Raw genomic sequence first — 27,109 nt, forward strand, 5'->3', positions numbered from 1 at the left:
ACACACACACACACACACACACACACACACACACACACACACACACAGAGTCATTAGACAGAAGGAGGTTCAAAGTGGAACAGGGAGTTTGTTCTCTTGTCCAATCTGCCTTTTTGTGGAAATCCCAGAGAAACAAATTGAGGGTTGCATTGTAAGGCTGCTCATCTGCCTGCCAGCACTTCAGTTTGGGTGAAATCGGTTTGAAAGCATTCACATCATTCATTCATCAGCGTAGCCATCTGCTAGGAGTGTGTGAGTGCTCATGTCCAAACTGGGGGTCCACAACATTTTAGTGGACATCGACCACCTTTGTCTCTTCTTTCTTGAGGTTATGTGATAGTCCTCTTTGACCTTGAGGTATAGAAATTTCTTCTCTGAGCGTGACCCAGCTATTTGTGGTCTCCTTTGAAGATTACCCCAAATCTCGGAATTTTTATTTTGGGGTGCTTATTTCAGGATGTCAGTCATGACCAAGATGCTCAGTGCTCTCTGTTCATCATGGAGGTGGTATGGAGTTTAGCTTCTCTTATCTATGGGTTCTCCTGTAGGTTATTAGATCTGTCCCAGTGAATGTAGCAGCTAATGATATTAGTATTAGATAAATACAACTAGTATCCATCCTTTCAAGTATCATCCTTGTGTTCATGTGCCCACTGTCACTTTTAATCCTCACAATGAGTAGTTTTTGTTTGTTAGGTTTGGTTGGTTGGTTGGTTTGGTTTGGTTTTGGTTTATTGACACATGATTTCACTGTGTAGCTCTGGCTGTCCTGGAACTTGCTTTGTAAATCAGGCTGGCATCTGAACTCAGAGATCTGCTTGCCGTGTTGGGATTAAAGGCATATACTACCATGCATGCCCTGCAAAGGTTCACTTGTTTATTTATTTTATGTATAGGGGTGCTTTGTCTGCTTATATGCTACATATCAGAAGAGGCATCAGATCCCGTTATAGGTAGTTGTAAGCTATCATGTGGTTCCTGGGAACCGAACTCAGAACCTCTGGAAGAGCAGAGCAGCCGGTGCTCTTAACCACCTCTCCAGCAGACAACAAATGATTTTATTAACAAAGGAAGATGAAAAGCAAGCATGTAGACTGGATTCCCAGCAGTAGCAGAGTAGAAGTCCTCATCTCTCAGCCTTCAGGGTGCCTGTGAGTCTGTGAGGCTCCAGGTGATACAAATTTCAGTTCTTCAGGTCTGGGCTGGCCTGGGGCCTTGTGTTTCCAATGCTGGTGCTACTAATCCCAGAATGTACTAGTTGACAGGCTCCCATGTTGGAGATAGCTAGTCGTGGTTGAGAGTCTGAAAGTTACAGCCCCTCCAAATTCTGAGACTTAGTTTCCAAAGACATAGGCCTTGCTTTTAGATCACTGAGCAGAACCGGCCTCCTGAGAGTATCTGTGGTCTGAACACAGTCAGACAACTTGCACTTAACCTTCCTTCCCCATGCTGCCTCCAGTGTGACACTGAATGGTCTTGTCACTGAAGGGTACACACAAGTTTGGATCTTTCCTTTTGCTTGGGCTCTGCACAGCTGACACCACCTGGCTTCTTCAGGGAACCGGCACGCTTCCTGCCTCCGAACAGCCTGGAGTGCACTTCCTTCTCAGCATGGTGCACCTTGGTAGCCCCAGTACTGACACTGGGCTGCACCAGGGAGGAAATGGTAGTTTCAGGAGAGCGTGCTTGACACAGAGTCTCTTGTTTATACAACCTAGGAGGCGATGGGAAGATAGAAGGGTCTGGTCTGGGGTGGTGGGGCAGTGTGGCTCTGAAAGAGGCTGGTTGTGTTTAAAGAGGTGGGCAACACACCTGGAGCTATATTTCTGGAAGGAAGCCTGGCTTGGACATCTGGGTGGAGAAAATGGTTCGAACTGCATTCACCACTTTAGGTCTGCGTCCAGAAATGTAAAAAGTGATAGCAAGTTTCAGGGCTCCTTTATGTCTTGAACTCTCTGATTCTACCCCTAAATGACTTCTGATCATGTGAGTGAGGCTTTGAAGGTGTCTTTAGATGTGTTTTCATTACTGGGTACTTGGTGGGATTGCTTTGATCTGCTTGTCAGAGACAGCCCAGAATAACAGTGGGTTGCAGAAAACAGGAGTTTATCTGTCTGTCATGTAGGATTTGTGTATGTGTGTGTGTGCCATTCTGCCACCCTAAGCATAAAACTTTGATGTCATTGTCAGTCTGGCTCCTGATACCCTGAACCATCCTAGGGAAAGTCAGAATGTTCCTGCTCACAGCTGTCTAGAACATATTCACGTGACCACAAGGTAGGTGGCAAAGTGTAGTACTTAGACCATTGACCAGACTCTCACCTGGATGATGGTAGGTTAACGACTGTGGGCAAAGGAAGGGTCAAATGCAGTTAAGGGTGCAAATGCAGAAGGGTCAGAGGCAGTTAACTCTGCCTCACTAAGGTCTTTAGGCCATTCAAACCTTACTGGTCGTTAATGTGGAAGTAATGCTTGGATCTGGCCCAGACATTCTGACTGCTGTAGCAACTGAGGCCAGTTGTCACTGTCATTTCAACATTAAGACGGAATATGCATTTTCAGAGCCCCTGCCCTAAGCTGCTTCATGTACTGCCTAGAAAACACTTGGGCAAGTGCCTGTGAAGGTGTGTATTTATAAGAGTGCTGGCAGTTAACACTCCACCCACCGGCTCCTCCCCTCCCCCTCTCCCTCCTCCTCTCCTCCTGCCTTCTCTCTTTCCTAACAGCATACATAGTATTTTCCCTTTAGAAGGCAGTGTACCCTGAGAGGAATAAAAATAATTTTCTTCAGCTCGATGGTGCCAAACTCGAAACAGAACAATCCTGACAGCCTTAGGCATTGAGGAGTTGCCTAGCATGCACCGGTCAGGGCCAAGCAGAGGCACAGATCGATCTACTGTGTGGGTGGGAGGCGCACAGAGCCAGTCCTTCCCCAGGAAGGAGGTCTAGAATGCTTTAAGTCTTGAATCCAAAGCAGCCTTGTCTCACAGGCTTCGTGAGTGATTTTGGTCATTCGGCATTTTGCTTTTCCGGAAACAGCTGTGTGTAGTAATTGGGTGTCCCTTTTCAGTGCAATCTTGATGTTAGTTAGCAGTTTGCATTTTCCAAACTTCAGTGGATTTTGTTGGGTCTGTTATTCACATACCCACACACAGGCAGTAGAATCCAGTAGAATCTGTGTTAAAGACAGGCTGAGAGCAAGAGTCTACCTGACTTCCACCCCAGAAAGCATGTAAGCTCCCCTCCCCCCCAGCGAGGATGTGGGCAGAAACAGGAGAATGCACAGGCAGAAACAAGAGGCCTGCTGGCCTTGAGAACTGCATTGATGACGAGTGTAAAAGGTTACACTTCAAATGGAAGAGAGTACACTCCTGAAAGTTGTCCTCTGACCTCTGCATGCATGAGTGCACACACACAAACATCCATAGTAAGTAAATAAATGAGTAACTAAAGGAATTAAAGCCCAAACACATCCAGACCTTAACAGGCTTTTTCTGATGCAATGATATTCCCAGGTTTTTAGAATCCTATCCTTTTCAAGCTGTGTGAATTTTGTCTCGTCACGTGTGTGTTTGCTCTTGACAGGTGAAAAGCTGGAACTTGGCTAAATGCACAAGCCCTGGTTACTTCTTTCCCTCAAGCTCTCCTTAGCTGCAGAGGTGACAAGGCACCTGCAGCTCGTGCTTTAGCTTCCTGAGGTACAGACAGTGGTGTCTCCCATATGCGGATATTAGGAGGATGGTGTGTGCTTCAGAGTCTTCACAGGACAGAGCTGGTCAGCATCGTCTCAGAGACACACATTTCCCCCCACCTCTCTCTCTGTGACTTATTATTCCAGGCAGTGTTTAAGAGTTCGGAAATGAAATAATAGGTGTAGCCCTTGCATTTGTACATCAGTCATGTGTGGAACTCATAGCCAATGAGGCCAGCCTGAAGAACCATTTCTGGGTATCTGTGGCTCTCCATGTGTTTCATCTTCAGCCCCTGATGGGCAACATGGAAGCTCAGGGCCTATCTCAGACTCGCAGACTTGGAGGCCTGGCCATCGCTTTTTTACCACACGTGTAGAGGACCTGGATGCCCATTAGCACCTGAGAGCTGGCACTACTCTCAGACCTTGTTGGAGCCTAGAGTTTCTTGGGGGGACATTGTACATGCAAAGCCATTTATAATGATTCTGCACCAAAGTACAAGGTACCATGTATTCTTACATTCTGTCTCCACCCCCAGAATCAGTGATTCTGGTCCTCGGCTCAGGCTCAAGCTCAGACTTTAAATAGGACTCTACTCCATGGAGCTGTGGAGGTAGGATAGCTCAGCAGGTAAAGTGTTTGCTGTGCATTCAGGCATGCTACTTGTGTGAATAATCCCAGAGCCCTGGAGGAGGAGACAGGTGCTGGACAGTGCACCTAGCCTAATCTAAAATCAGTCCAATGGGAGAGCCTGTCTCAAATTTTTTTTTTTTCTGTAACAGGGGCGCAGAGGAGATAAGGGCCCAACTAAGATGCTTTCCATGGGCCACAGAGGGGTGGCACCACGTCACCTCATTTTCTGAAGTGATCTGATATCTAATGGCAGCCTTCTTCTGACTTTAAATGTAACGGTGCTATGCCAGAAGTTTTACAGAAAGGAAACTTGGAAAGAGGAAGTAGGAAAAAGGAAGTAGGCGTCTGCCACCACCCTGACCCTCCCACCAAAGAGCCCATCCCAGGCCAGCGTTGCTGTGTTAGCTGCTGGTCTTCTGCCTTGTGACATAAATGAAAATCGCACTTATGTATCTAGCCATGTGCATCTTTCTAAAACAAAAATTATATTATGATGATTTCAGTTTGGAAGCTGGCATCAGATTGCACCGTGTGGGTTTGTTGTGATTAGATCAGCCATTTGCCTCTGCTAATGCCATTCTTGTTTTCTGTGGTTAGTGTAAGTGTCCTTGTGAAGAGATGTCAGTGATTTTCTGATTATTTCCTTAAGATAGATTCTTAGAAGTTGATCACTGTGCCAAAAGTTACATCCTAAAGGCTCATGTTGAGTAGAATTAAAGTTGTTTCCAGAAGGGTCTGCTAGTCCATGCTCACTTCCTGGATGAGGGAGTGTATAATATCACACACTTTGCTAGACATTGATATCTTAAGAACCAAAGCCCAGACCCAAACTGTCACTTTGTCTAACAACCCACAGGTCAGCTTGCTAGGGGTTGCCCTGAGCCCTTGTCCTTCTCTGAGGATGTGACTGTGGATCTCTGAATTGCAGCAGCTTTATCCTCTTACTCCTTCTTAGGAGCCATGCTTAGTTTCCAGCTTCAGACAGTAGTGTTTCATTTTATTTTGAGATTTGAGGCCACCTGGAACTCTTTGCCCTCCTGTCAGCTCATCTCCACTGTGTGTAGGCTTTATCTTTACTGCTTTTGTGATTTTTTTTGTTGCTTTGCTTGTTTTTGTTGCCATTGTTTGTTTCTTGAGATGGGGTCTCTCAACACAACCCTAGCTGTCCTGTAGCTCACTCCATAGTCTAGGCTCTCCTCCGTGGAATGTTTTAACCTACTTACGCCTAGTACATCTATGTTGACCGGTGTGACGTTTAGGACATCAAGGGGCACGTGGAAAGTTCTCTGGGATATTGTAGTATAGCATTGCCTTCAGACTATCCTAAAAAGCTTCAGCATATATAACCTGTTGACGAGGAAGCTATGCTGCCCACACCTCCCTCACTCTGACTCACAGACTCACATGCATTCTCCATTGCATCCTGATGGGAAGTCTTTAGGGTCCCTGAATGAACATCAGGCCATCCATTTTCTTGGCTTTCTTAGAAAATGACATATGACGAAAGGACTGAGTGAGTTAGTCATACAAGATGTAACTTCCATGTAAATGTGCTTTACTTAGGTAGAGAGAGAGAGAATATTCCCATGATTGCCTTTCACATCTTCAAGCTGCCCCAGCTGGTCACAATGGCAAGGTCATACAGGTCAATAGAGTTAGGCTGGGGACCTCTGTGGAGAAACCTTGGCTAGGAAAGCATGTCAAGATAAGAAACCCATCCTGATTCTGCTGAAGGTGCCCTTGCATCCTGACTGCTGGGGTGTTGGATGGACAGACAGCTTCCTGCTAGCTATACAGAATTTCTCTGTATACACTGGAGGATTCCTTCCTGGAAGTCATCCTCTTTCCTCTGTAAAGCTAAAATAAACCAGAGCTCAGTAAAATTCTTTGGTGGTTTGTACACATGGCCTATGAGTGTCCTCCTGCATTCTTGAGTTCATCCCTGGCTGTTAACTACTGTAAATAATTGCTGTACTGTGTTACCCTTCAGTACTGGTATAGCCCCAACTTCAATATATTTCTATGCTTGGTTGGGCCTACAGAGACAGATTCCCAGGATGAATATAGGAGGTAGGGATGCTTAGGAGGGATGAGACCTGGAAAACAGACTTAACATTTCTCTCTAGGGTCAAGGCTACAGGTACATGCATGTTCTTCTTGGTCTGTGCACAGTGAGTCATCTGACTGGCTATTCAACCCTCCTGTCATCAGGTCATCTCCATTATGTGTAGACTTTATCTTTACTGCTGTTGTGATTCAACCTGGGAAATCAACAGAGCTGGGCTGCAGGAACGATCCTCCATCCATCTACTTGCTTATCTGCCCATTTATCTATTCGTCCTTTCCCCCATACATTCATTCATCCAGCCACTCACCCAGTATTCTAGTAAAATTGTATTAAGTAATATCACCCAGCCTTCTTCTACAAACAGCTGCTCAGAAGTTTTGGCTTGTTAAGAACAACAATGATGTCTACTGTAGTCAAATGTAACTGTATAGGCAACCTGGGGTGGCCTTGGCAGAAGGTTTTTGTTAAACCTCGATATAATGGAAACCATTAGAGACTCTGCCAGTGACAAGCACATTGAATCAAAGGAAGTGAGGTGTGGGGTCTGGGAGATGAAGTCATTGAGATCTGAGCAGAGAAGCTCCTTACCATGGCCCACAGCTCAGAAAATTCCCAGGCTGGTATTCCAGACTGCTCCTTTTAGTTCCTAATTTTGAAAAGAGGGAACCAAGGACATCGGTCTGGTCAGCTCATTTTTAGGATGTGGTGAGTAGGACTATGGCCCCAATGTTATTTTCCTCTTACTATCTGGAATTTGTGACTAAAAGGCTTTATATGGAAAAGGGACTTCACAGTGTGACACGGGGTGGTTACATGCGTGGAGCTAATTGCAGAAGCAGTCTCGAGTTGTGTCTTCATAAGTATAATTTTGTCCTTTTAATCCTTTGCCTCAGTATTTAATTTGGAATGTAGAATCTCCATGTTAAACCACACAGAGAGTTTATTCTGTCCTTAGTCTCAGAAGGGGTTTCTTGTATACACCACTAACATAACAGTTTGAGGCTGGCCTGGTCTACACAGTGAGTTCCGGGACAACTAGGCTGCACAGAGAAACCTGTCTAAAAAAATCAACTCCCTAAAAAAACGTGGCCATGAGGTTTTTCAATCGCTTTGCTTTCTGTGATGCCCATCATTTTGGTGCCATGAGCCTTCTCAGAAAGAGCCAGGTACCCTGAATCAGGCCAGATCGAAGGGCTAAGCTTTCAAAGAGATTCTCTGAAGTTTTATGGGGAAGCTGGCATCTAGTCCTGGAAACTCCATGCGACACTGGATGGATGTGAATATGTGACTTAGTTCTCTGTGTGTCCCCTGCTTAGCTTGGTGTCAACTCTACTGCAAGTGCAGATTAGATAGACCACTCTAGACCCCCTAACCTTCCTCCCGTCTCAGCTACAGGCCACAGGAGGAATTGAACTCATGACTCAGTTGGTAACAGCCAGGGAACTGAAAGAGCCTGAGTTGCTTCTCTTTGTTTGGTTTCAGTCTCCCTAACCATTGTCAATGTAATCTTCTCAAACTCAGGCTGATTCCCTCCAGGGTTTGACGTGCCCTGCAGAAATCCCTGGTACCTGGAGTGGCAGCTGCTGTCTTTGCATTCCTTGTGCTTGCTGGAGAGAAGCTGAGACAGTCATTGGTAGTGGCTGGCTGGGAGTTACCTGCAAACTACATCTGACTGACTCACACACAAGTGAACTGCTTCACAGGGCCACAATGGCTGAGATTTTTTTTTTTCTTTTCTTTTCACTTAGTTAATTTTAATTGTCCTAGATGTTCTAAGACAACATCTAGAAATCACAATGTGTTGAAAACAGTACATTTTCATGACATATAACAGAAAAGTGGTCCCAGAGGGTGTAGGTTTGGAGGAGCTGAGGCCTCTTTTAAGCTTGGAAATCATGTGCTCTTGTGTAGTTCTGACCAGGTTGGAATTTGATTCCTTCTCCTGTCTCTCTCCAATTCTCTGTGGGCCCTGTGAAAGATAAGCTGTTCTGGGTCAAAAGCGACGTGCTCACATGACCAGCCTACATAACAGTTAGTTGTGGAATGTACCTGACTAAACTGGCTTGGAAATGTGGAGAAACTTTACTTACCTGCCATGAACAAGCCAGCCATTCATCTTGAGCCCCGCACCTGCTAGAGATCACATGCCCTGCTCCAAGGTCCTGTGTAGCTTTGGACATGATTTGTTCTCATTTTCTTTTACTTGATATTCTTGGGCTCAAGATAATAGATTTAGCTGAGTGGGACCTCGAATAGAGTTAGGCACTAAGACAAACAACCCAGTAACCTTAAAAACAACAATAGAAAACTCAGAAGTGCTTTAAAGCCACGGTATTTAAACGGACCCATCTTCCGTTTTTAGCAAAGGTTGATTTGTGGTCCTATATAGGGTGGGGAGATGGGAGGGGGGTGCGCCATCCCTTTCTTAATGAGATGGAGGTGTCAGTGATGCTCGAAGTATGTGTCTATAGAGCAACACAGGTTGCTGAGATCTTGGCAGCTTTTGTGATAGTATCAAATGATTTAAAGTGAAGAGGGTCATAGGTGAAATGTTAAAAGGGTATGCCAGAAAAGGCCAGTAGCCATCAGAGAGTCCTGTGAGTGACACCCAGCCGGTGGGATGGAGGTGATGGACACTAGGTGACAGGAGTGCCAGCGGGGACGAGGCAGACTCACATTTTGGTTGCTTTTGCCATACTTCTGTGTGGCTCTTCTGTTTCTCCTTCCTGTTGCCTCACATTGTCAGCTGTCCCTACTTCCAGTCAGGTCTTCCTGTCAAAAGTGACTTTGAGCTGTTGGAGGCTTAGTATGGTGCTATAACTGTAGCTTCTGAAGCTTGCCTCCTTCCGTGCACAGGTACTTGGTCCCTGTTATCTTGAACTTACCATTTCTATGTCACGTGTAGGTAGATTTGGGCAGTGTCAAAATGGCATGCCTTTTCTTTTCCGTATGTGGGTAGGAGGAAGGAAAGACACAATGGAAATTTTTGTGAGGTTCTGGTCCTCAGTGAGGAGAGTGCGGAACAGTGTGTTATTTTATAGATTTCGCCTTTCTGTGATGTTTTAGAGAATTGGTCTCTTATCATAGTGAGCCTGACAATGTTCATCAAATGACTCCATAGTGACAGCAGCCCAGAGGGATCCGGGCAGGTGCCTTGGATGCTCCTCAGCATGCTGGGCACAGCATCAGCAATCCATGCACATGCTCCCATGGCAGTTTCAGGGAGTCCCATGCCAGAGCTTTGTTCATTTTTGACTTTGACAAGCAAGAGGGAAATAGTGGTTTAAGAAATGTGGCTGGAGAGATGGTTCAGTTGGTAAAGGACCTGGATTATATCTCAGAACTTAATAAAATACCCAGGCATGGCAGTGTGTGCTTGTTAGCCCAGCACTGGACATGCAGAGACTGGTGGTTCCCTGGAGGTTGATAAGTAGCCAGTTTATCCTACTTGGTAAGTGAGAGAGCATGTGTGGTGGTTTTAATAAGATTGGCTCCCACAGGCTCATATAGGTAAGGCCTTGTTGGAGGAAGTATGTCACAGGAGTTAGCTTTGAGGTTTCAAAATCCCATGCCAGCCAGGCCCAGTTTCTCTCTCAATCTTTTTCTCTGCCCCGGCACCCTCCCCCCCCCCACTTGGCCTGTGGATCAGGACATAGCTCTTAGTTATTGCTCCGGCACTGTGAATGCCACCATGCTCCCCACCATGATAATGTAAACTTCTGAAACGGCAAGCAAGCCCACAATTAAATGTTTTCTCTTGTAAGAGTTGCTTCGGCCATGGTGTATCTTCACAGCAATGGAACAGTGAGTAAAAAACTGTGTTTCCTCCCAAAAAGGTGAATGACACCTAAGAAATGATACCTGAAGTTGTTCTCTGGACTGTGCACGCGCACACACACACACACACACACACACACACACACACACACACAAGCATGTACACCTGCATACATGTGCACCTACATAAATATGAACAAGCATATGCACACAAGAAATATGACTCATGGAAAGAGGGAGGACTCCCCTGAACAGTGAAATTAGCTCAAAGATTCTCCTCTTTATCCCACCTTAATTCCCACCTCTCTTCTCAGGGTGGGACAGCACCTGCTTCCTGTCACAGTATCTGCTTCCTTGACTACCTCAGAAGGTTCCCCACACCCCCCTGTCCCTATACCCTTTTTCACTTCCCATTGTTTTGCTTCAGTGTGGGGTAAGAGGTGGATAAAATCCTGTGGAACACTTGCCATTTGGGATCAAACTTTCAAAATTATCTGAATCCTAATTTGCATTTGCTTTCACACTGAGCCTGAACACCTATTGATTGCCCTATAAACTGCTGCATGTAAATCGACGTTCTCTCTCTTGGAGCCTTAAGCTAGTCTGCAGGAACGAGTGATGATCGCAACAGGAGTCAGCGGAGAAGGTTGTGTGGAGACTGGGCACATGGCTTCAAGCACACAAACGCTTCTTGCGGTGTGCCGGATACGAGTCGACCCATAGGCAAAGTGGCAGAGTATATTTAAAAAGGACACTGTCATGGTGCACATAAGGGGCTGAAAGAAGTCGCTTTCTTATCTCTTAAAAACTTAAGATATTTTTGTAAATGTTACAGCATTATATTTTACTTACATCTATCTCCTCCCAGCCCCTGACACACACTGGTTTTTCTTAGAGTCATCCTTCTGCTTTATGTCATGTATACAGCACACACCTTGCCCCCAGCCCCTCCCCCCTCACACATTTAGATTTCACATACGAGACAAAACCTGAAATGTTTGTCTTTCTGGCTTAATTTGCTTAATATGATCTCCAGTTTCATTTTCCTGCCAATGGCTCAATTTCCTTTTATTTTATGGGTGAAAAACAAACAAACAAAAAACAAAACCCTCCTCTGTATGGATTCGCCACATTTTCTTTCTCTGTTTATCTGTTGATGAACATCTAGGCTGCTTCCATGACTTGGCTGCTGTGATGAATGCAACAGTGAACACAGATGTACAGGTGTCTCTGTGGTATAATGATTTATATTCCTTGAGATATGTTCCCAGGAGTTGTTGTTGTTGTTGTTGTTGTTGGTGGTGGTGGTGGTGGTGGTGGTGGTGTGTGTGTGTGTGTGTGTGTGTGTATGCAGATGTGAATGCATGTGGCAAACGTCCTATATGTCATATATGTGAAGGTCAGAGGACAGGTGGCAGGAATTGTCTCTTTCCACCGTGTGCATCCTGCTAAACTCAGGTGCAGGCTTTGCCTTTACCTATCTGTTTTATTGTTTGGCTTTTAATGTTTGAATTTCTTGTAGCTTCTAGGCAGTTATCCCTGTCAGTTTTATCATTGGTGAAGATTTTCTCCCGTTCTATTGGCCATCCGTTCATTCTGTCTCCTTTGTTCATTTTCATATATTTTAAAGAGCATTATCCTGGACACAGCCTGGTTCTGCCAGACCTTCACATTTCTCTTCTGGTGATTAAGGTGCTGAATTCGCTGTGGTTTACATCTCGGCCACCCCACAAGGGGCTCGTCTACTTCCCATCTATAAATACTGTGTCCCAGTTTCATATTACAGCTATAAATTTAGCCTCAGGCTGTGTTGTTGCATACAACAGCCACTCGTCATCTGTAGCCACTGAGCACTTGAAGTGTGGCTGCTTTGAATAGAGCTGTGCAGTGAATGCTAAGTGCAAACTGGACTCAAGCAATAGAAAAGGGGAAAATGCCAGACGTGGTGATGTGTGAGGCAGAGGCAGTTGGGTCTCTGTTAGTTCGATGCCGGCCTGATTGACATAGTGGGTTTTTTTTTTATCTTTTATTAATTATACTTTATTCACTTTGTATCCCCCTATAAACCTCTCCCTCGTCCCCTCCTAATTCCATCTCCCCTCCCCCTTCTTCACACATGCTCCTCCCCAAGTCCACTGATAGGGAGGTCCTCCTCTCCTTCCTTCTGATCTTAGTCTATCAGATCCCATCAGGACTGGCTGCATTGTCATCTTCTGTGGCCTGGTAAGGCTGCTCTCCCCTCAGGGGGAGGTGATCAAAGAGCAGGCCAATTAGTTTATGTCAGAGACAGTCCCTCTTCCCATTACTAGGGAACCTACTTGGACACTGAACTGCCATGGGCTACATCTGTGCAGGGGTTCTAGGTTATCTCCATGCATGGTACTTGGTTAGAGTATGAGTCTCTGGAAAGACCCCTGTGTTCAAATTTTCTGGTTCTGTTGCTCTCCTTGTGGAGTTCCTGTCCTCTCCAGATCTTACTATTTCCCACTTCTTTCATAAGATTCCATGCACTCTGCCCAACAGTTGGCCATGAGTCTCAGCATCTGCTTTGATAGTGACATAGTGTGTTTTAAATTGCACAGAGTGTCTTCATTTGTGACTTGCATTTCTGTCAGGCAGCTCTGTCCTGAAGTCATCGCATTCATAGATGTTTGTTACTTAAAGTTTAAATGTGTGTGTTCCAATGGTTAAGGCTGCATAGATATCCTCCATTTTCTACAGAAAACATTGTTAGGCAAGTTTTCTAAATAGATAATTGACACTATTGGGGACTTACATAGGTTAATGTATATACTGAATTAACTTTACCATAGTAAGAGTAATTTTCAGGGTTTTTCTTGAATGAAATTTAATTATGTGTCTATGGGAGTCAGAACTTGACCAAGTCCAAAGTGACTGCACACCCAGCCATCTATACTATTTATCTGTCCGTCTGTCCGTCCGTCCGTCTATCCATTTGTCTATCCATACATCTATCTATCTATCTATCTATCTATCTATCTATCTATCTATCTATCCATCTATCTGTCTATCAAGACAGGCTCACATGAAGCCCAGGATGATCTTGAACTTCTGATCCTCCCACCTCCACTCTGAAGTCCTAAGTGTTGACAGTGAACTCTGTTTATATGGTGCTATGGCTTGCTGACTACTAGGCAAGCATTCTGCAATACTGACACCCAACTTTCTAAATATGATTCCAGTGCCCCTGACACATTGTCTTTGGCTGTTTCTATGGCTGTTTCCTTCTCATATTCTAAGGCAATAACAATAGTAGAAGTAGTAGTAACTAACACTCCACCCAACTATTGCTTTTTTTAGTGGCTGGGCCAGTCAATCAAACATTAACACTAGAGCTCGGGATTCCAAGGACTCAGACTGAGTTGCTCACTCTGACAGCACCAGAGTTTACTGAGGTGAAAAGATCAGGTCCCAGCTTCTGTGTTTCATGTTTTGCACCCTCGGTACAGCTGGAGACCCAAACCTACAGTTGAAGCACAGATTTGGAAGTTCTTGTACTGCTCATGGCTCTGCAGTCACCCCACTCAGTGTAGTGGCTTGAACGTGAGCTTCCTGGCTGGAAGGCTTCTCTGACACAGCCCCCAGCATTTCCTGTTTGTATAAACAAGAATGGAAAGCAACGCTAGGCCCTCCTCAGTCCCCTTGGCTTGGTTTAGTCTCTCTTCTGATGCCTGGTTTTCTAACTCTGAGCTATTCTCAGGAGAACAGAACTTGAATTTTTTCCGGCACATAATAAATGCTGTTTCTGACTGATTACCTCACAGCAGGTTGATTGCATCACAGCAGGGTGATTACATCACCACCTGGTTGAGACATGAAGCTTTTTTCTGTGCTCTTTGACAGTAGGGAGCAAAAGCAAGCAGGCGGGAGCAACAGCAGGTGCCATCCCTAGTGTTTACAAGGTCGTCTTGTAGGCAGTGTCCGGACCCTCAGCCTTTACAAGGGTCACTGCCTGTGACCGCCTAGGGCACTATCCCAAAGGACAGTAGTACCTTTGCTGTAGAAGTGCTATAGCTTTTGTGTAGGCCTGGGAAGCTGGCCACTACCGGCGGCTGCTGTTACGGCTTCTCAGGGGGCCTAGGCTTTGGGAGTGCTCAGCCCTTGAAGCCAGTGTTACTGGGCACAGGGTCTTGTCCCTCAGAACTTGATAATCCTCTGGGACTGTCCTAGTAGCCAGTTCTTGCAGTTTACAGATGTTTGTCCTTTTCAGCCTCAGCTGTATGTCTTCTTTGCTTCTGCCATACCTCTTGCTCCTGCTGTAGCCACTTTTCATCAGCTGCCAGCCAGGTACCAACTTCCCCACTTAGCAGTGGTCTGCCAGCTGCTCACCTGCTGCCACCACTTCTTGCTTCCCTGTCTCTGTTATCATTGCTATTCCGCTGCATTTCTTCATTTAACCAGCTCAGCCAACAGCACTCAAAAAAAAAAAAAAAAAGGACCACTCAAGATCTGTCTTTTATTGAGCCTAATGTTGCAACCTCAGGGAGTCAGCTCATTCACCACAGAATCCAGAGGAGCTTGGGTCAATCATAGCACACCCCAAATGCAAACGAAGACCTGTGTTTGCACCAATCATAGCCTTGCCTCTTAGTTTCTGTCATAGCAGTCCCTCTGCTAGGATATGGGGGAAAATGCTCCCTCTCAGGTCTAGGTGGAAATCTCTGCAGGTTCATCCAGAGTTCATCCAGGCCTGAGTTAGCAAAGTGTGTGGTACAAACTGAAACAGGACTGGCTGAGCCTGTGCCTTCAGGAGATGGACAGTCAACTGAAGTTGTTGTGCAGTTTCCTCAGGCATAAGAGAGTGTTTAGAATCGCCTTTGCTGGCAAAAGGGCAGTCTAGCTGGCTGTTTGATGCAGCTATTTTGTTTGAGAGAGATAGGAGAGCAGGGCAGACTGCAACAGCTACTAACTAGGGAGTCACATTGACTCATTGCCCCAATATCTTTGTTTACAAGGAAACGAACATTAGGAACATTTACAGTAAGAACTCAATGACTTATCATGAATACTTAAAATGACTTTGATAGATTTTGACAGTGTTCAGCTCCTTGCCAAAACCCCAGGGAAAGGAGAGTACCCATCTCTGCTACAGTTTTGGCCTGGTGACAGAAAGCAGCCTGACTGGCATCTCATGTGTGTGTTCACTTAAACACATGCCAAATCCCTATTAGACTGTCCATTGCTACAAAATTCAGCCATTTCCCCTGGGGCTGTGGTGGCTCGTGTATTTGAATGCTTGGTTCGCACGCAGTTGATGGTGGTGTTTGGGGAGGTTTCGAACCTTTAGCAGGTGAAGCCTTGCTGGAGGAAGTACATCACTAGAGTGGACTTTGAGAGTTTATAGCCTCATGCATCTCTGGTTCACTCCCTGTGCTTCGAGTTAGCTTTGAAGGTGGGATCCCTTATCTTCATGTTTCAGCTGCCTGCTGCTCTGCCTCTCCCTCTGTTGACTGTCCCTCTGGAGTCAAAACAAACTTTGAAAGTTGCTTTTGGTCAGGGTGTTTTATCACAGCAACAGAAGAGTAACCAATACAGGGCCAGACTATGTTCCTCAGAGGCTGTGGTAGATTCTTTACATAGAGCGTTCATCAAAGCCAATTGGTCACTCCACAGTCTCCCAGAGATCAGATGTCTTCTTAGGGAAGCATCTCTCTATAGGAAAGGTCATCCGTTGGGTCTTGTTCCTCCCTCTGGCTCCTCCTGTAGAAGGTGTCTCTTGAAAACTTGACACACCAGTTATCTTTTGTTTTCTTTTACTGTTTGGCTTAAGATTTTCATGCCTGTGGACACCCGCTTTCTTGGAGAGGTAATATTGTCAAAGCGTCTAGTCTCCTGGTTGTGGAATTTAGAGTCACCTCCTAGCTCTCAGCATTAGCCTCCTGTGTGTAAGGATCAGATCCCTGGGGTGAGGTCAGCCCTCCTGGCAGGCTTCCAGTGAGTTCTGCTTGCACAGAGCCAATGCCCCAGCTTCTGGATTCTCTTTCACTGGTGATCATCTTTCCCCTTTATCAGAGTGGCTCTCACTTCAGTAACTCCAGCAGGGCAGCTGTGTGCCAGCCTAGCCTCACCCGGCCTCAAGTGACCCCCTCAGTTCTGACCTGTCCCTTACTACCCCTAAACTTCCTTTGTGAGGTGAGTCTCACCTGACCCAAAGCCAGGCTGAGAGATCTGTAGACATCACTGAAAAGGACCTGGCGAGCTCTGTGAAAGGATTTGTCCTAGCCATGCAGATAGCCAGTTTGTCACTCTGCTTCTTACAGACCCGAGCCTGTGGTTCCAGTGCTCAGAGCATGACAACATAGCACATCTTGCTTGCAGGTGTCTGGGTCTGTAGAGCTAGACCGGCCCTAGCAGAGCATGGCTGAAACTCACCACCCCTGTGACCGTGCTGATAGCTGTGCAAGGCTAGGTGTACCTGAGTGTCTTCCAAGTCACTCATGTACATTCTTGCTCTTCACCACCCTGCACCTGACCTTTTCAGGTGTGATGAGCCTGATTGTTCTCTGTGGGACTCTCTGTCCCAAGCTGAGCCATATGAGCACCCAGGCAACTCTTTCTACCTAAACAGAGAGGGAACAATGAAAATTGACGGCTTTGATTGAGCCGCTCCTGTTTTCCAGAATAGAGCAGTGTACACACTAAAGGTTCCCATGCACTCTCTCTCTCCCTCTTCCTCCCCCAACCTCGTGTGCGTGTGTGCGTGTGTGTGCGCGTGCGCGTGCCAGAGGAGGCTGTCACATGTCCTGTGCCTTAGTCTCTTAAGATAGGATCACTCTCTGCCCTAGTCCCTTGAGACAGGATCTCTGAGTGAATCTGGAACTCATTGTTTTTCCAGTAGGCTAGCTGCCCAGAAAGCCTCCGTGGACACTGCGCCCCCCCCAACCTGTGCAAGAACTGGGGTTACAGGTACCCGTGGCCATGTGGGTGCTTTCATGTGGGTGCTGAGAATCAGACCCTTATGCTCTCGTAGTGCTCTTACCCACCAAGCCACTTCCTCAGCTCTGCAAGCTTCATCTTAATCCAGCCCCAGAGTGGCGCTTGCAGTTACTTCTGAGCTGCACAGCTGAAGTCTGTGCATACGCTTTCCTCCAGTTGATTGTTCCCGGCTTGGCAGCACGAAGAAATCTGACTTTTTTCCTCCTTCTATTAGACTGGGGAGCTTCAGCTGAGTGCCTGGCAGGCTTCCTCCTGTTCCTGGCAGGTTTCTCTCTCTTCATGCAGACACATGAACCTCCTCCCTTTTCAGGCTTTTCCCCTGAGAGCACCGTGCTGAGTTCAGAGTAGATTATACCTTCTGGCCTGGTTAACTTTGTCCTAGTAGCTGAAAGGACACTACAAGACAGAGTCAGCCTGATCAAGTAATAGGAAGGACTCAAGGGATTAACAAACGAGTGAAGTCAGAATAGTCAATTGGCCCAGATCCCCGAGGCTGGAATGTGATCTTGAGGCGGGAAGCCCCAGTCTCTGTCCCTGTGATGTGGTCACATCCACTGGATAATGGCGGCATGACAGTAACCTGCAGATACATTTCCTTATGGGACATTTTGTTTTTCATAAAACTAGACTCAGGGGCCAGTATGATTCTAATGTGGAGCTTCCTGTATTTGATTGCTTGTCCAGTCCACTGGAGACCCTGTATGGATTGTATTAAATGGCATTTTGAAATATCTTTTTGTTCCTTCTCTTTTGGCTTTAAAGAAAAAGCAAAACAGATGAGCAGATACAGCTCCAGGCCTGCACGGTGCTGTTAGGTCTCAGGGTGGTGCTGTGCATGGCTAGTGAAGACCCCACCACAGCGTAAGAGACCTCACCCAGTCTTTGAGCAATTTGAAGTTCTTGGATATTCCTGTGGGTTGTAAATTCCGTATCTAAGCCTAGCCTGGAAGAAAAATAGCAGCGTAAGCCAGACAGATATGGTGGTGCACACCTGTTGTCCTGCAGCTTGGGAGGTGGGGGCAGGCGGACTGTGAGTGCAGGGCTATCCTGGGCTACATAGAGAGCTCCTATTTGAAAGAAATGAATTGAATGAAACTAAACCACTAAACCAAACAAGAAAAAACAAATAGCAGTGTATCCACCAGCCCCCAATGGGCAATGTGTAGAATGACCTACACTTTTCCCTTGACAGCACACTTTTCCTTCTCCGTCCACTGTCACTCTGAGGGCTTAAAAGTTGGTCTGGTTGGACCTGGTGTCACAAGCCTATAATCTCAGCTGGTCTCAAGGCAGAGACAGAAGGGTTACAAGTTCAAGGTCAGCCTGGTCAATTTAGAGAGACCCTGTATCAAAACAGAAATAACAAAGGGCTGAGTTATATGTCAGTGGCAGTAAGCAAAGTCCTAGTTTCAATCCACACTTAGTACCAAAAACCCCTCAAAACCAAAAAACAAATCGGTCTGTACAACAGTTGGCCAGCACATTCCTCTTCTGTATCCATTCTCTTTACTATAGTCTATTCTCAGTTGTCACCAGAAATATCCAGCATGATTGGCTGAACAAAGAAAACAACTGCAGACTCTGTGTTAGCTGAGACTGTCATGGAGTTGCCTTTCCCCAGGGCATCCCTTTGACCAGCAGCCAGAATGAAGCGATGACCTCTTCTCCCAGGCCAGACACAGACCCACTTTCTAATGCATCAGAGCCCCCAGAAAGATCTACACTAGTCCTGGCATCTCCCACCTCCACGTTATAGTCAGCTCCATCCATATCCATGGAGGGGTTTGGCCAGGAGCACCACCCATTTGGGCTAGCCTCAGACATGTTTCTGAGTTGAGTCCTAAAGTCCACCGTGGGTATAGTTCATTCCCGTTTCCAAACTGGGAGAGAGGAGCCAGGGACCTCTAGATGCCAGACTTCAAAATGCCCAAGGCCAAAAAAACCCAAACCAACCAAACAAACAAACAAAACATGTTTTTGAGGTTTTTTTTTTTTTTTTTTTTTTTTTTTGAATGGATAACAACAGTCTCAGATAATGGAACTGCCACATACTATGTCCTGATCTTCTAGATGGATCTGGAACCTTCCTTCTGTTTTTATGGAAGAGAAGGGACAGACGATCAGGAGTTCCAGGCTTGTGTGGGCTAAATGAGAGGCTGCCTGTAGAAACCATCAACCGAACAACAATGAGGAGGGTGCCTTGGCCACCCACCAGTTTCTTTGACTCCACTCTGAAGCACTGTTCCTGGCCTTAGGCCCTGGGTATTCTGGGTGCTCTGCTGTGTGGTCCTGTTCTTAGGCATGCTCCCTGCTCCCCAGCTACTCTGCTCCTTTTGCATGCTGCTCCTGACCTTGGTGTCCTTGGGGTTCCCTGGGTGACAGGATGCTGTTTACCCACTTGGGAAGCTGTATCTCCCTGTGTCATGGCAACCTGAGCTGCTCACTCATGAAGGGCCCCTTCTCTCCAGGTCATTTTCCTGAGTCCTGTAGTAGTTCAAATATATATGTTTTTACAATAAGAATCTTAAAACTGCCAAGTTTTTCCATCTTGCTGACATGCAGCTTGACTGCTTTTCATTGTAGCTTCTTTACGGAGAGGCAGAAAGTGGTTCCCAGTGTGGACTACCTCAAGAATGTCTTCCGAGAAAATGGGTACATGTAGGGCCGATATTAATGAGTTTCCACACAGCGTACCCACACATTCATAGGGGATGTGCTTTAAAATTGGAGAATGGTGTTACCTCTTAGTCACAGTCTCGAATCTGCACCTCCTGTCCAGGCTGGAGCACATTCTTGGTGAGCAGCTGGGGAAGTGTGGCATTGCTGGGCCCTGGGATGAGCACCGGCATGTCTTGTCACACTGACATGCTTAGTATGGCATCTTTTCCCATTTTCTCTTCCTTTCCCCCTTTCCCTTTCTTTTCCTTCCTACCCTTCTCTTGTCCCTTTCCCCTCTCCCACTTCTTCCACTCTCCCTTTCCCATTCCTCTACCCCCTTCCTCTCCCTACATGATAAGGAAGTTCTTCATTGCCCAGCCGCACACACAGCCTCTGTAACACCTTTCTGGCAGAGGCTTCCCTTTCACCCTGGGTTCCCAGGAGCGGAGTCTTCCATGAATGACTATATTTGAAAATTAGACGTGTTTGGGCTAACCAAAATTTTAGGGACTCATTTTCAGTGTTCAGTGAGCCAGGTGAGACCTGCAGAAATACCAGTGTTTCACAGATAGCTGCACCATGCACACCTCTGCTTGAGATTCTGCTTGTGCCGCCTGTAGTTTCAAACTAGAGACAACACAGTGTTTTATCTTCTTTCAGATTCTAGAATACACGCATAGGCGAGGTGAAGAATCCCGGGGATGGGACCCAATAGGAAACATGAAATTCATTTGTTTCATGTGCACTGCACACGTATGGTCAGAAGATATTTTATGCAACATTGTTAATAATTTTGTGTATGAAACAAAGTTTGGTGGTGTAGAATTTGTCACAAAAAAAGTTCAACGTTTTTGGTGGCAGTTATTTCTTATAAGCTAAGGTCTTCCTCCTTTTAATAAGATTCATGGCTTAAAAAACCCATTGTTTTGTGTGTTTGTGTGTGTGTGTTACTGTGTTTGTATGTGTATGTATGTATGTATGCGTGTGCATGAGTGTGTGCATAGGTTTGCATGTACAGGCCAGAGGTGGAATCAGGTGTTTTCCTCAGTAGATTTTCCACCTTATTGTTTGGGGCAGGCTCTCTCAGTGAACCTGGAACTTATTGACTGGCTCACCCAGCTGGCCAGCAAGCTCTGAGCACTCTTCTGTCTTTAGTCCTCCGTACCAGGATTGGAGGCCACTGTGCTTAACTTTTTTGTTTTTGACACAGTTGCTAGGGGTATGAACTTAGGTCCTCAAGCTTGCACAGCAAGCAATGGGGATCCAACCTCAGAGCCTGCATATCTCAGGCAGGTGCTCTGTGCAGGAGCCCCATTTTACTGACGTTTGTGTGTTGGTTTTTAATCTATGGAACTCTTTCAGGTAGGGATGTATTTATCCCAGTACTATGTGTCTGGCCACCAGATAGCTAATGTTAATTACATTTAATTGAAAGGTTTTGTGTTAATGACTTGGCTGTTCGTCTCCAATGCAGCAGGCTATCCTGCTAGTGACTGGCTGCAAGAGAGTGTTAGCGTGCTGACAGCATAGAATGTACTGCATTCGTTTTCAGGGACATTTGTGTTTATTAATTAGTGGCAGGCACTGAGCTGTGGCTCCTGGGGAAGTGGAGCTCTAGGTTCCAATGAGCTTGTTCACACCATTTCTGCAAGCATGGTACATAACCCTTATATGTGCATTTCCACTTATGGGCACCTTATTTAACACGTAGTATTGCTTCATTGACCTTGAACTCCTGGTAACAGCTCTTTCCTTTAGTGATGCTTAACTGATATGCCTGTTTTCCCTGTGAGGTACATCTCTCTTCTCAGCTTAGTAGACGGCACACAAGACCATCTTAGTGAAATTCCACAAAGCTAAAATAATGATAATATAAAACAACATACCCCTCACAAAACCTGGTTCCGAGTAGACCACAAAGGGCCCATTGGCTGCCAATGTGACAGTGACAGCTCAATTAGCAAGGAAGGAACAATGGCCTTTTGAGGGTCCCCCACTAGGATGTGCTTACTAGCAGCTCAACATTTTATCTGTGTGGGTGTTCACATGCATGTGTGTTTGTGTGTGTGCCTGTGTAAGCATCCACAAAAGTGCTGCAAAGGTGGCCAGAGAGATGGCTCAGCAGTTAAGAGCATTTTCTGCTCTTGTAGAAGATCCAGATTTGGTTCCTAGCACCCACATGGTGACTCACAACTGTCTGTAACTCCAGTTCCAGGGATCTGATGGCTTCTGTTTCCATGGGTACTGCGTGCATACATATACATCCAGACAAGCAAACTCTCATGCACATAAAGTAAAACAAGCAAATCTCTCTTTAAAAAAGTGCCACCAGGACTGACAGGGAAGTTACAAGTAAATGTTAGCAGGAGATGTCACAGTACGGGATCTACAAGTGACGAGGATGTATTATTGCACTGTCTTATGAAAAGTCAGTGTGTAGGGTACAGATTTCTTCCCTGCACAGAAGCCACACCACTTCCCATCTAAGCTCTTGCCAGAGTAACAGCAATTACAGTGCAGCCCTCCACGTTGGTATTCAGTTCTGAGTAGCCCGGGTGTTGGGAACAGAGATAAATGGGCATTTTCCTGCTCTAAGTTCCATCTCTGATCCTGTTGTTATGCTGGGACCCTCCAAAGTAGAAGCATTTGCATAAAAAAACCCTCTTTTATTTCTTGTTGGGGGTTGGGCTGTTAGGCAAGAATTATCTTCGGAGTCCAAATCCAGGGTGGAAAGCAGGTGCCAGGGAAACCAGAGTCAAGAGCTGGTTGCCAGGGAAGGAGAGGAACCTAGCAGCAGCCAACAGCCTAGTGTACATTGAGGCTCTGCAACAGTTGCTCGTGATGAGCTGGCGTCTAAATGAGAATGCCCATAGGTCAGACAGTACAGATCAGACTTTTCCACTCTTGTATTCCTTATCTTGGAGCTGTCAGGAGGTTTAGGAGGTACAGCCCTTTCTGGAGGAAGTATGCCACCGGGGGCAGGCTTTGATGCTCATAGCAGCATCCTACTTCCAATTTGTTCTCTCTGCTCTGTGCTTGAAGATGTTTTCTCTCACCCTCCTGCTCCAGCTGCTACGCTTCCCCGCAGAGTTGCTTTTGGGCATGGTATTTTTGTTACAGCAACCATAAGGTAACCAACACAGGGAAATTCCTTATCTCAGCAGTCCACCCTTCCCTTGAGTGTGCCAGCTGCCTGAGGAAATGCTCCTGAGAAAATGACTAGGACAGTGGGTGTGACCTGGAAAGCACACAGCTTCCAGGACTGTGTGCAGCCTATGGCCCTGAGCTCCCAAGGTTGTAGCCGCAACACATCCTGGGTGGGGACTGTGAGAAAAGGGGCAGAGAGATGATAGAAGGGAAGGATGGAGCCAGCAGCCACATTCAGCAACACAGCTCTCTTGTGGGCATTCTCTTCTTTTCTTAGTTCTATTAGCCTACCCTACGATCATAGGAGGACATTGATGAGAAGAGGTATTTTGAGGATAAAAGCAAGCAGTGTGCCAAAATAATTTGCGCTATCACTGAGGAATTCTTGTGTCTTTGTCAGGGCACTTCTAAACTCTCCGTCTGTTAGGATGTCATTGAAGCAACTTACCCTGGCTGTAATTTTAGTATTCCAGTGGCCCATGCATGAAAGGTGTGGCCCTGGTTGATGCTCAGCAGAAGTGGTGGAACCTCTTAGCCATGGGGCCTCATGACAGGTGTTTAGGTCATTGGGCACATGCTCTTAAATGCAGTTATGAGACCCTGGCCTTCTCCTAGCTCACTTTCCTTCCCGGCCCCAAGGTGAAGGTTTTGGTCTGCTGTGTGCTCCCACCAGGAGGTACTGCCCTGCAGTAGGCTTCAGAACAGTGAGGCCAGTTGATAACAGCCTCTGAAATGATGAGACAAGCCTTTCCTCTTTATTTTGCCATTGTAATGGAAAGCAGATTCACACATCCCCCTTCTTCAACAGCACTTGAGGATAGTGTGATCTTGATATTATCACCACTGGGAAGTGAGTCTGTGTTAACAGCTTGTAGGTTTGTAGCTGCTACATAGTTGCACTGGCTTATAACACAGCATACTCCATTTAATACTCTGGTGCTCAGGATGCTGGCCTTGCAGGGTCGTGCTGGGCACCAACCCTGTGGGGCAGGCTGAATGCATGGCGGGGGATGATAGATAGGGGTTTATGAGACCCTGGTCTCAGAAGCCCTTGGTCCTCAGGCAGTCCACAGCCTTGAGACAGTGGGAGAGAAAAGCAGCAGTCAGAAAAGGACAAAACCTGCAAGGTGTGTGCACTAATCAGGACTCACAGGTGTGTGGCCAGAAGATATGGGAAGATGAAGTTCGATTGCCAAGGGAGGGAGAGAAAAATAACAACGGTTGTTTTCCTAGGAGCAGCATGGGTATGAGTGTGGGTTTTTCTCTGGAACCTTTTGGTCCATCAGTGATAGAGCCTTTCTTCACCATCAGCCCTTACTTCCCTCACTCTGTCCAGAGCTGCCATCACTGTCAGTTGAGGGATTTAAAGCCCTCAATGTTCCGCTCATGGTCCCTCTGGGCATGCTTCCACCCTCCCTCAGCCTTGGGCTCTGGCTGGAGTGCACTGGCTGCTATCTATCAGAGACCTTAGGCTTAACCTGCCTGGACTTTACCTGACCTGGAAGCATGAAAAGGAAAGCCACACTCAGGAGAATCTGAGTCTAACTTTCCACTCGTATTGTGTAGCTCCTTTGCAAGAAGTTTTCTGCTTCTGTTGTTGTTTTTGTTGTCTTTGCTCACTGTGTTAAAGTTCAAAGTGGTCCTGGATCTTGGATCCTTTTGCGAAGTTGCTGTGTCCATGTGTGAGGCACACACAGCCCAGCCTCTGGGGGCCTGGGTAGTCACTGTTTGTCCCAACTGGGCTTCTCCATCCTGGGTCCTCTTTAGTGTATGTGGTGATACCAGATGCTGTCTTTGTGAGGTTAGGACCACCTGGCTTTTCTTCTCTGGACTCCAAAGCTGATGCTGCCCTCCACCATGCAACCGAATGCAACGTTGGATTCCCAGGAAAACTGTAAACTGATTGAGATAGTCACATCCTATCCCTTAACTCTAAACTAGGAAGTTTACAGCAGCCAATCCTGGCTTTCTATTCTGCTGCAGGATGGGGGAAATGGGAATTAACCCATTATACAAAAGTTGCTACAAAAATAGTCTCTCTCTATGTGTGTATATGTGTGTATGTTTGTATATATATATATATATATATATATATATATATGTTAGTGTGAATGTGTGTGTATGTGTGTGTTTTGTGTGAGTGTATATGTGTTTATGAGTACATGTATATATGTTGTGTGTGAGTGTGTTATGTGTGTGTGATGTGAGTATATGTGCCTGTGAGTGTGTGTGTATACATTTGTGTATATGTGTATGTGGTATGTGTATGTGTAAGTATGTATGTATGTGTGTATGTGTGGTGTGTGTATATGTGAGTGGTGTGTGTGTGTGTTTGTGTGTGTGTGTGTGTGTGTGTATTTTCTTCAATGACTTCTGCTGCTAAAGCAAATGTGCATTCCTTCTTGAACATCAAAATATGTTCCTTTGTTTGGGTTTCTCCTTTTGTCTTCATGTGAGAGAATAAAGCAAAGATACCCATAATACTTCCTTACGTAGCTGTTCTTCAGCAGGTGCTCAGAGATGTATAGAGCCTGCGAGGGGTGGTCATAACAGGCAAGAAGGGAGAGGGTGGGGACTGATCCGAACGCTCCTTTCTGTGTCTCAGTACCTCCTAGGGAACTGCTTTTTCATCCCAGAGCCTCACTGCTCTCTAAGCACACACTGTTTGGCTTACTTCCTTTCCGTCCTCTTTCATGTGTACAAAGGAGATCTGGTTGTTGGTTCTGTGTCACTGAGGATGCTTCCTTTTGCAGGAAAGATAGCACAGATCAAAATGCCTGTAATAAGAAGGCTTCAGTCCTGAAAAATCCAGCTCCCATAGCTACAAGCTACCCCAAGACCTGTTTTCTTTTCCTAAACCAGCAATCCTTTGCAGTGGTCACCCTTAAACCACAAGCTGATCCTTGATGATCCCATATACCTGGCAGCCACTGTGGGGTCATATAGAGAGTTCAGTGTTCATGAAAAGAGTCTCCCCCTGGTCTGGAAGCTCTTACATAGGTCATAGGTCTGTCACTGGAGCCAGAGTAATATACCACACTGACTGGCTCAGTCTAGATCATATGCCCTAGTGCTTCGGGGTGGGGCCAGCAGTCCAGAATCACAGAGATCCCCAGAAAGGAATGTTAGACTGGGAGGAGCATGGACAGAGTGAAGAAGTTACTCCACCACCCCCGGTTTAGAGTATGGTGGGCATTGTTATTCTGGGTGCTGCAGTGTTTAATACTGACGCTGAAGATACATCTCGAAAGATAAAATCTTGCATGTTCTCTACCAATATTCTGCTCTCCACCCCTACCCTACTCTTTCTGCTTCTATGTCTAGCCATGTAGAAAAAGTTTGTTGAAACAGATCGTACGTGAGTGCCTGAAATAGGAGTAGAAATAGAAATAGGCTGGGTAGACAGCCTGGCTAACTATCCGTTAAATCAAATATATTATAGTAAGAAAGAAAGAAAAAAAAAGAAACAAAGAAAGAATGAATTTTATTCGCGATGAGATTGTATAGAAGGAATGAGCTCACTACAGCTGCACAGTATGAAGTATGGCCACCTCCATTGTTCCCTGTCAGCCTTTTGAACTTCCCTAGTCACAGTCTTGCTGTGTGTCCCCCTGCTATGTCCCTGCCCGGATTTAGTCTTCGGTGAACCCTAATTTTTGTCCCATCTTTCTGTGTCAGTGGACAGTTCGCAGTGGTGAAGAAATGTCGTGAGAAAAGCACTGGTCTTCAGTATGCAGCCAAGTTCATCAAGAAAAGGAGGACCAAGTCCAGCCGGAGGGGCGTGAGCCGAGAGGACATTGAGCGGGAAGTCAGCATTCTGAAGGACATCCGGCACCCAAATGTCATCACCCTGCATGAGGTCTATGAGAACAAGACAGACGTCATTCTGATCCTGGAGCTGTGAGTGTTCCCTGTGTGTCTGGAAGGAACTGTGGGGAGGGACATGGGCCTGCTCAAATGGGCCATTCTTGAGATCAGCCCTGAGCTGCCTGCCTGAGCCTTAGGTACAGCTCCAGTAACTCAGCAATACTTGATTTGCAAGAAGGTCCTCAGATCTTGGGGCTCACCTTCTTTCTGAGGTTCGCCTCTGAGATAAGCTTCATGCATGCACCCTACTGTCTTCCCTGTTTTTCTGCATCTTTTAACTTCATCCTCCTTACTCTCAATTCTCTTTCCT

The 27,109-nt window shown here is 46.1% G+C and overlaps 1 protein-coding gene across 3 annotated transcripts in view; it reads left to right on the plus strand.

Moving 5' to 3' along the window:
• Window positions 1–27,109, plus strand: part of Dapk1 (death associated protein kinase 1) — a 150,253-nt gene that overhangs the window by 58,666 nt on the left and 64,478 nt on the right. For all 3 annotated transcript variants that reach the window (XR_008722758.1, XM_055629232.1, XM_055629231.1), the window contains exon 3: window positions 26,611–26,832. Coding sequence is in view for 2 of the 3 variants with exons in the window: in XM_055629232.1 (XP_055485207.1) it covers window positions 26,611–26,832 (222 nt within the window). In the remaining variant the exon portion in view is untranslated. The remainder of the gene's footprint in view (window positions 1–26,610; window positions 26,833–27,109) is intronic.

The sequence above is a fragment of the Psammomys obesus genome, unplaced genomic scaffold (assembly GCF_907164565.1).
Source record: "Psammomys obesus unplaced genomic scaffold, mPsaObe1.curated_primary_1811, whole genome shotgun sequence".
Classification (NCBI taxonomy): Eukaryota; Metazoa; Chordata; class Mammalia; order Rodentia; family Muridae; genus Psammomys; species Psammomys obesus.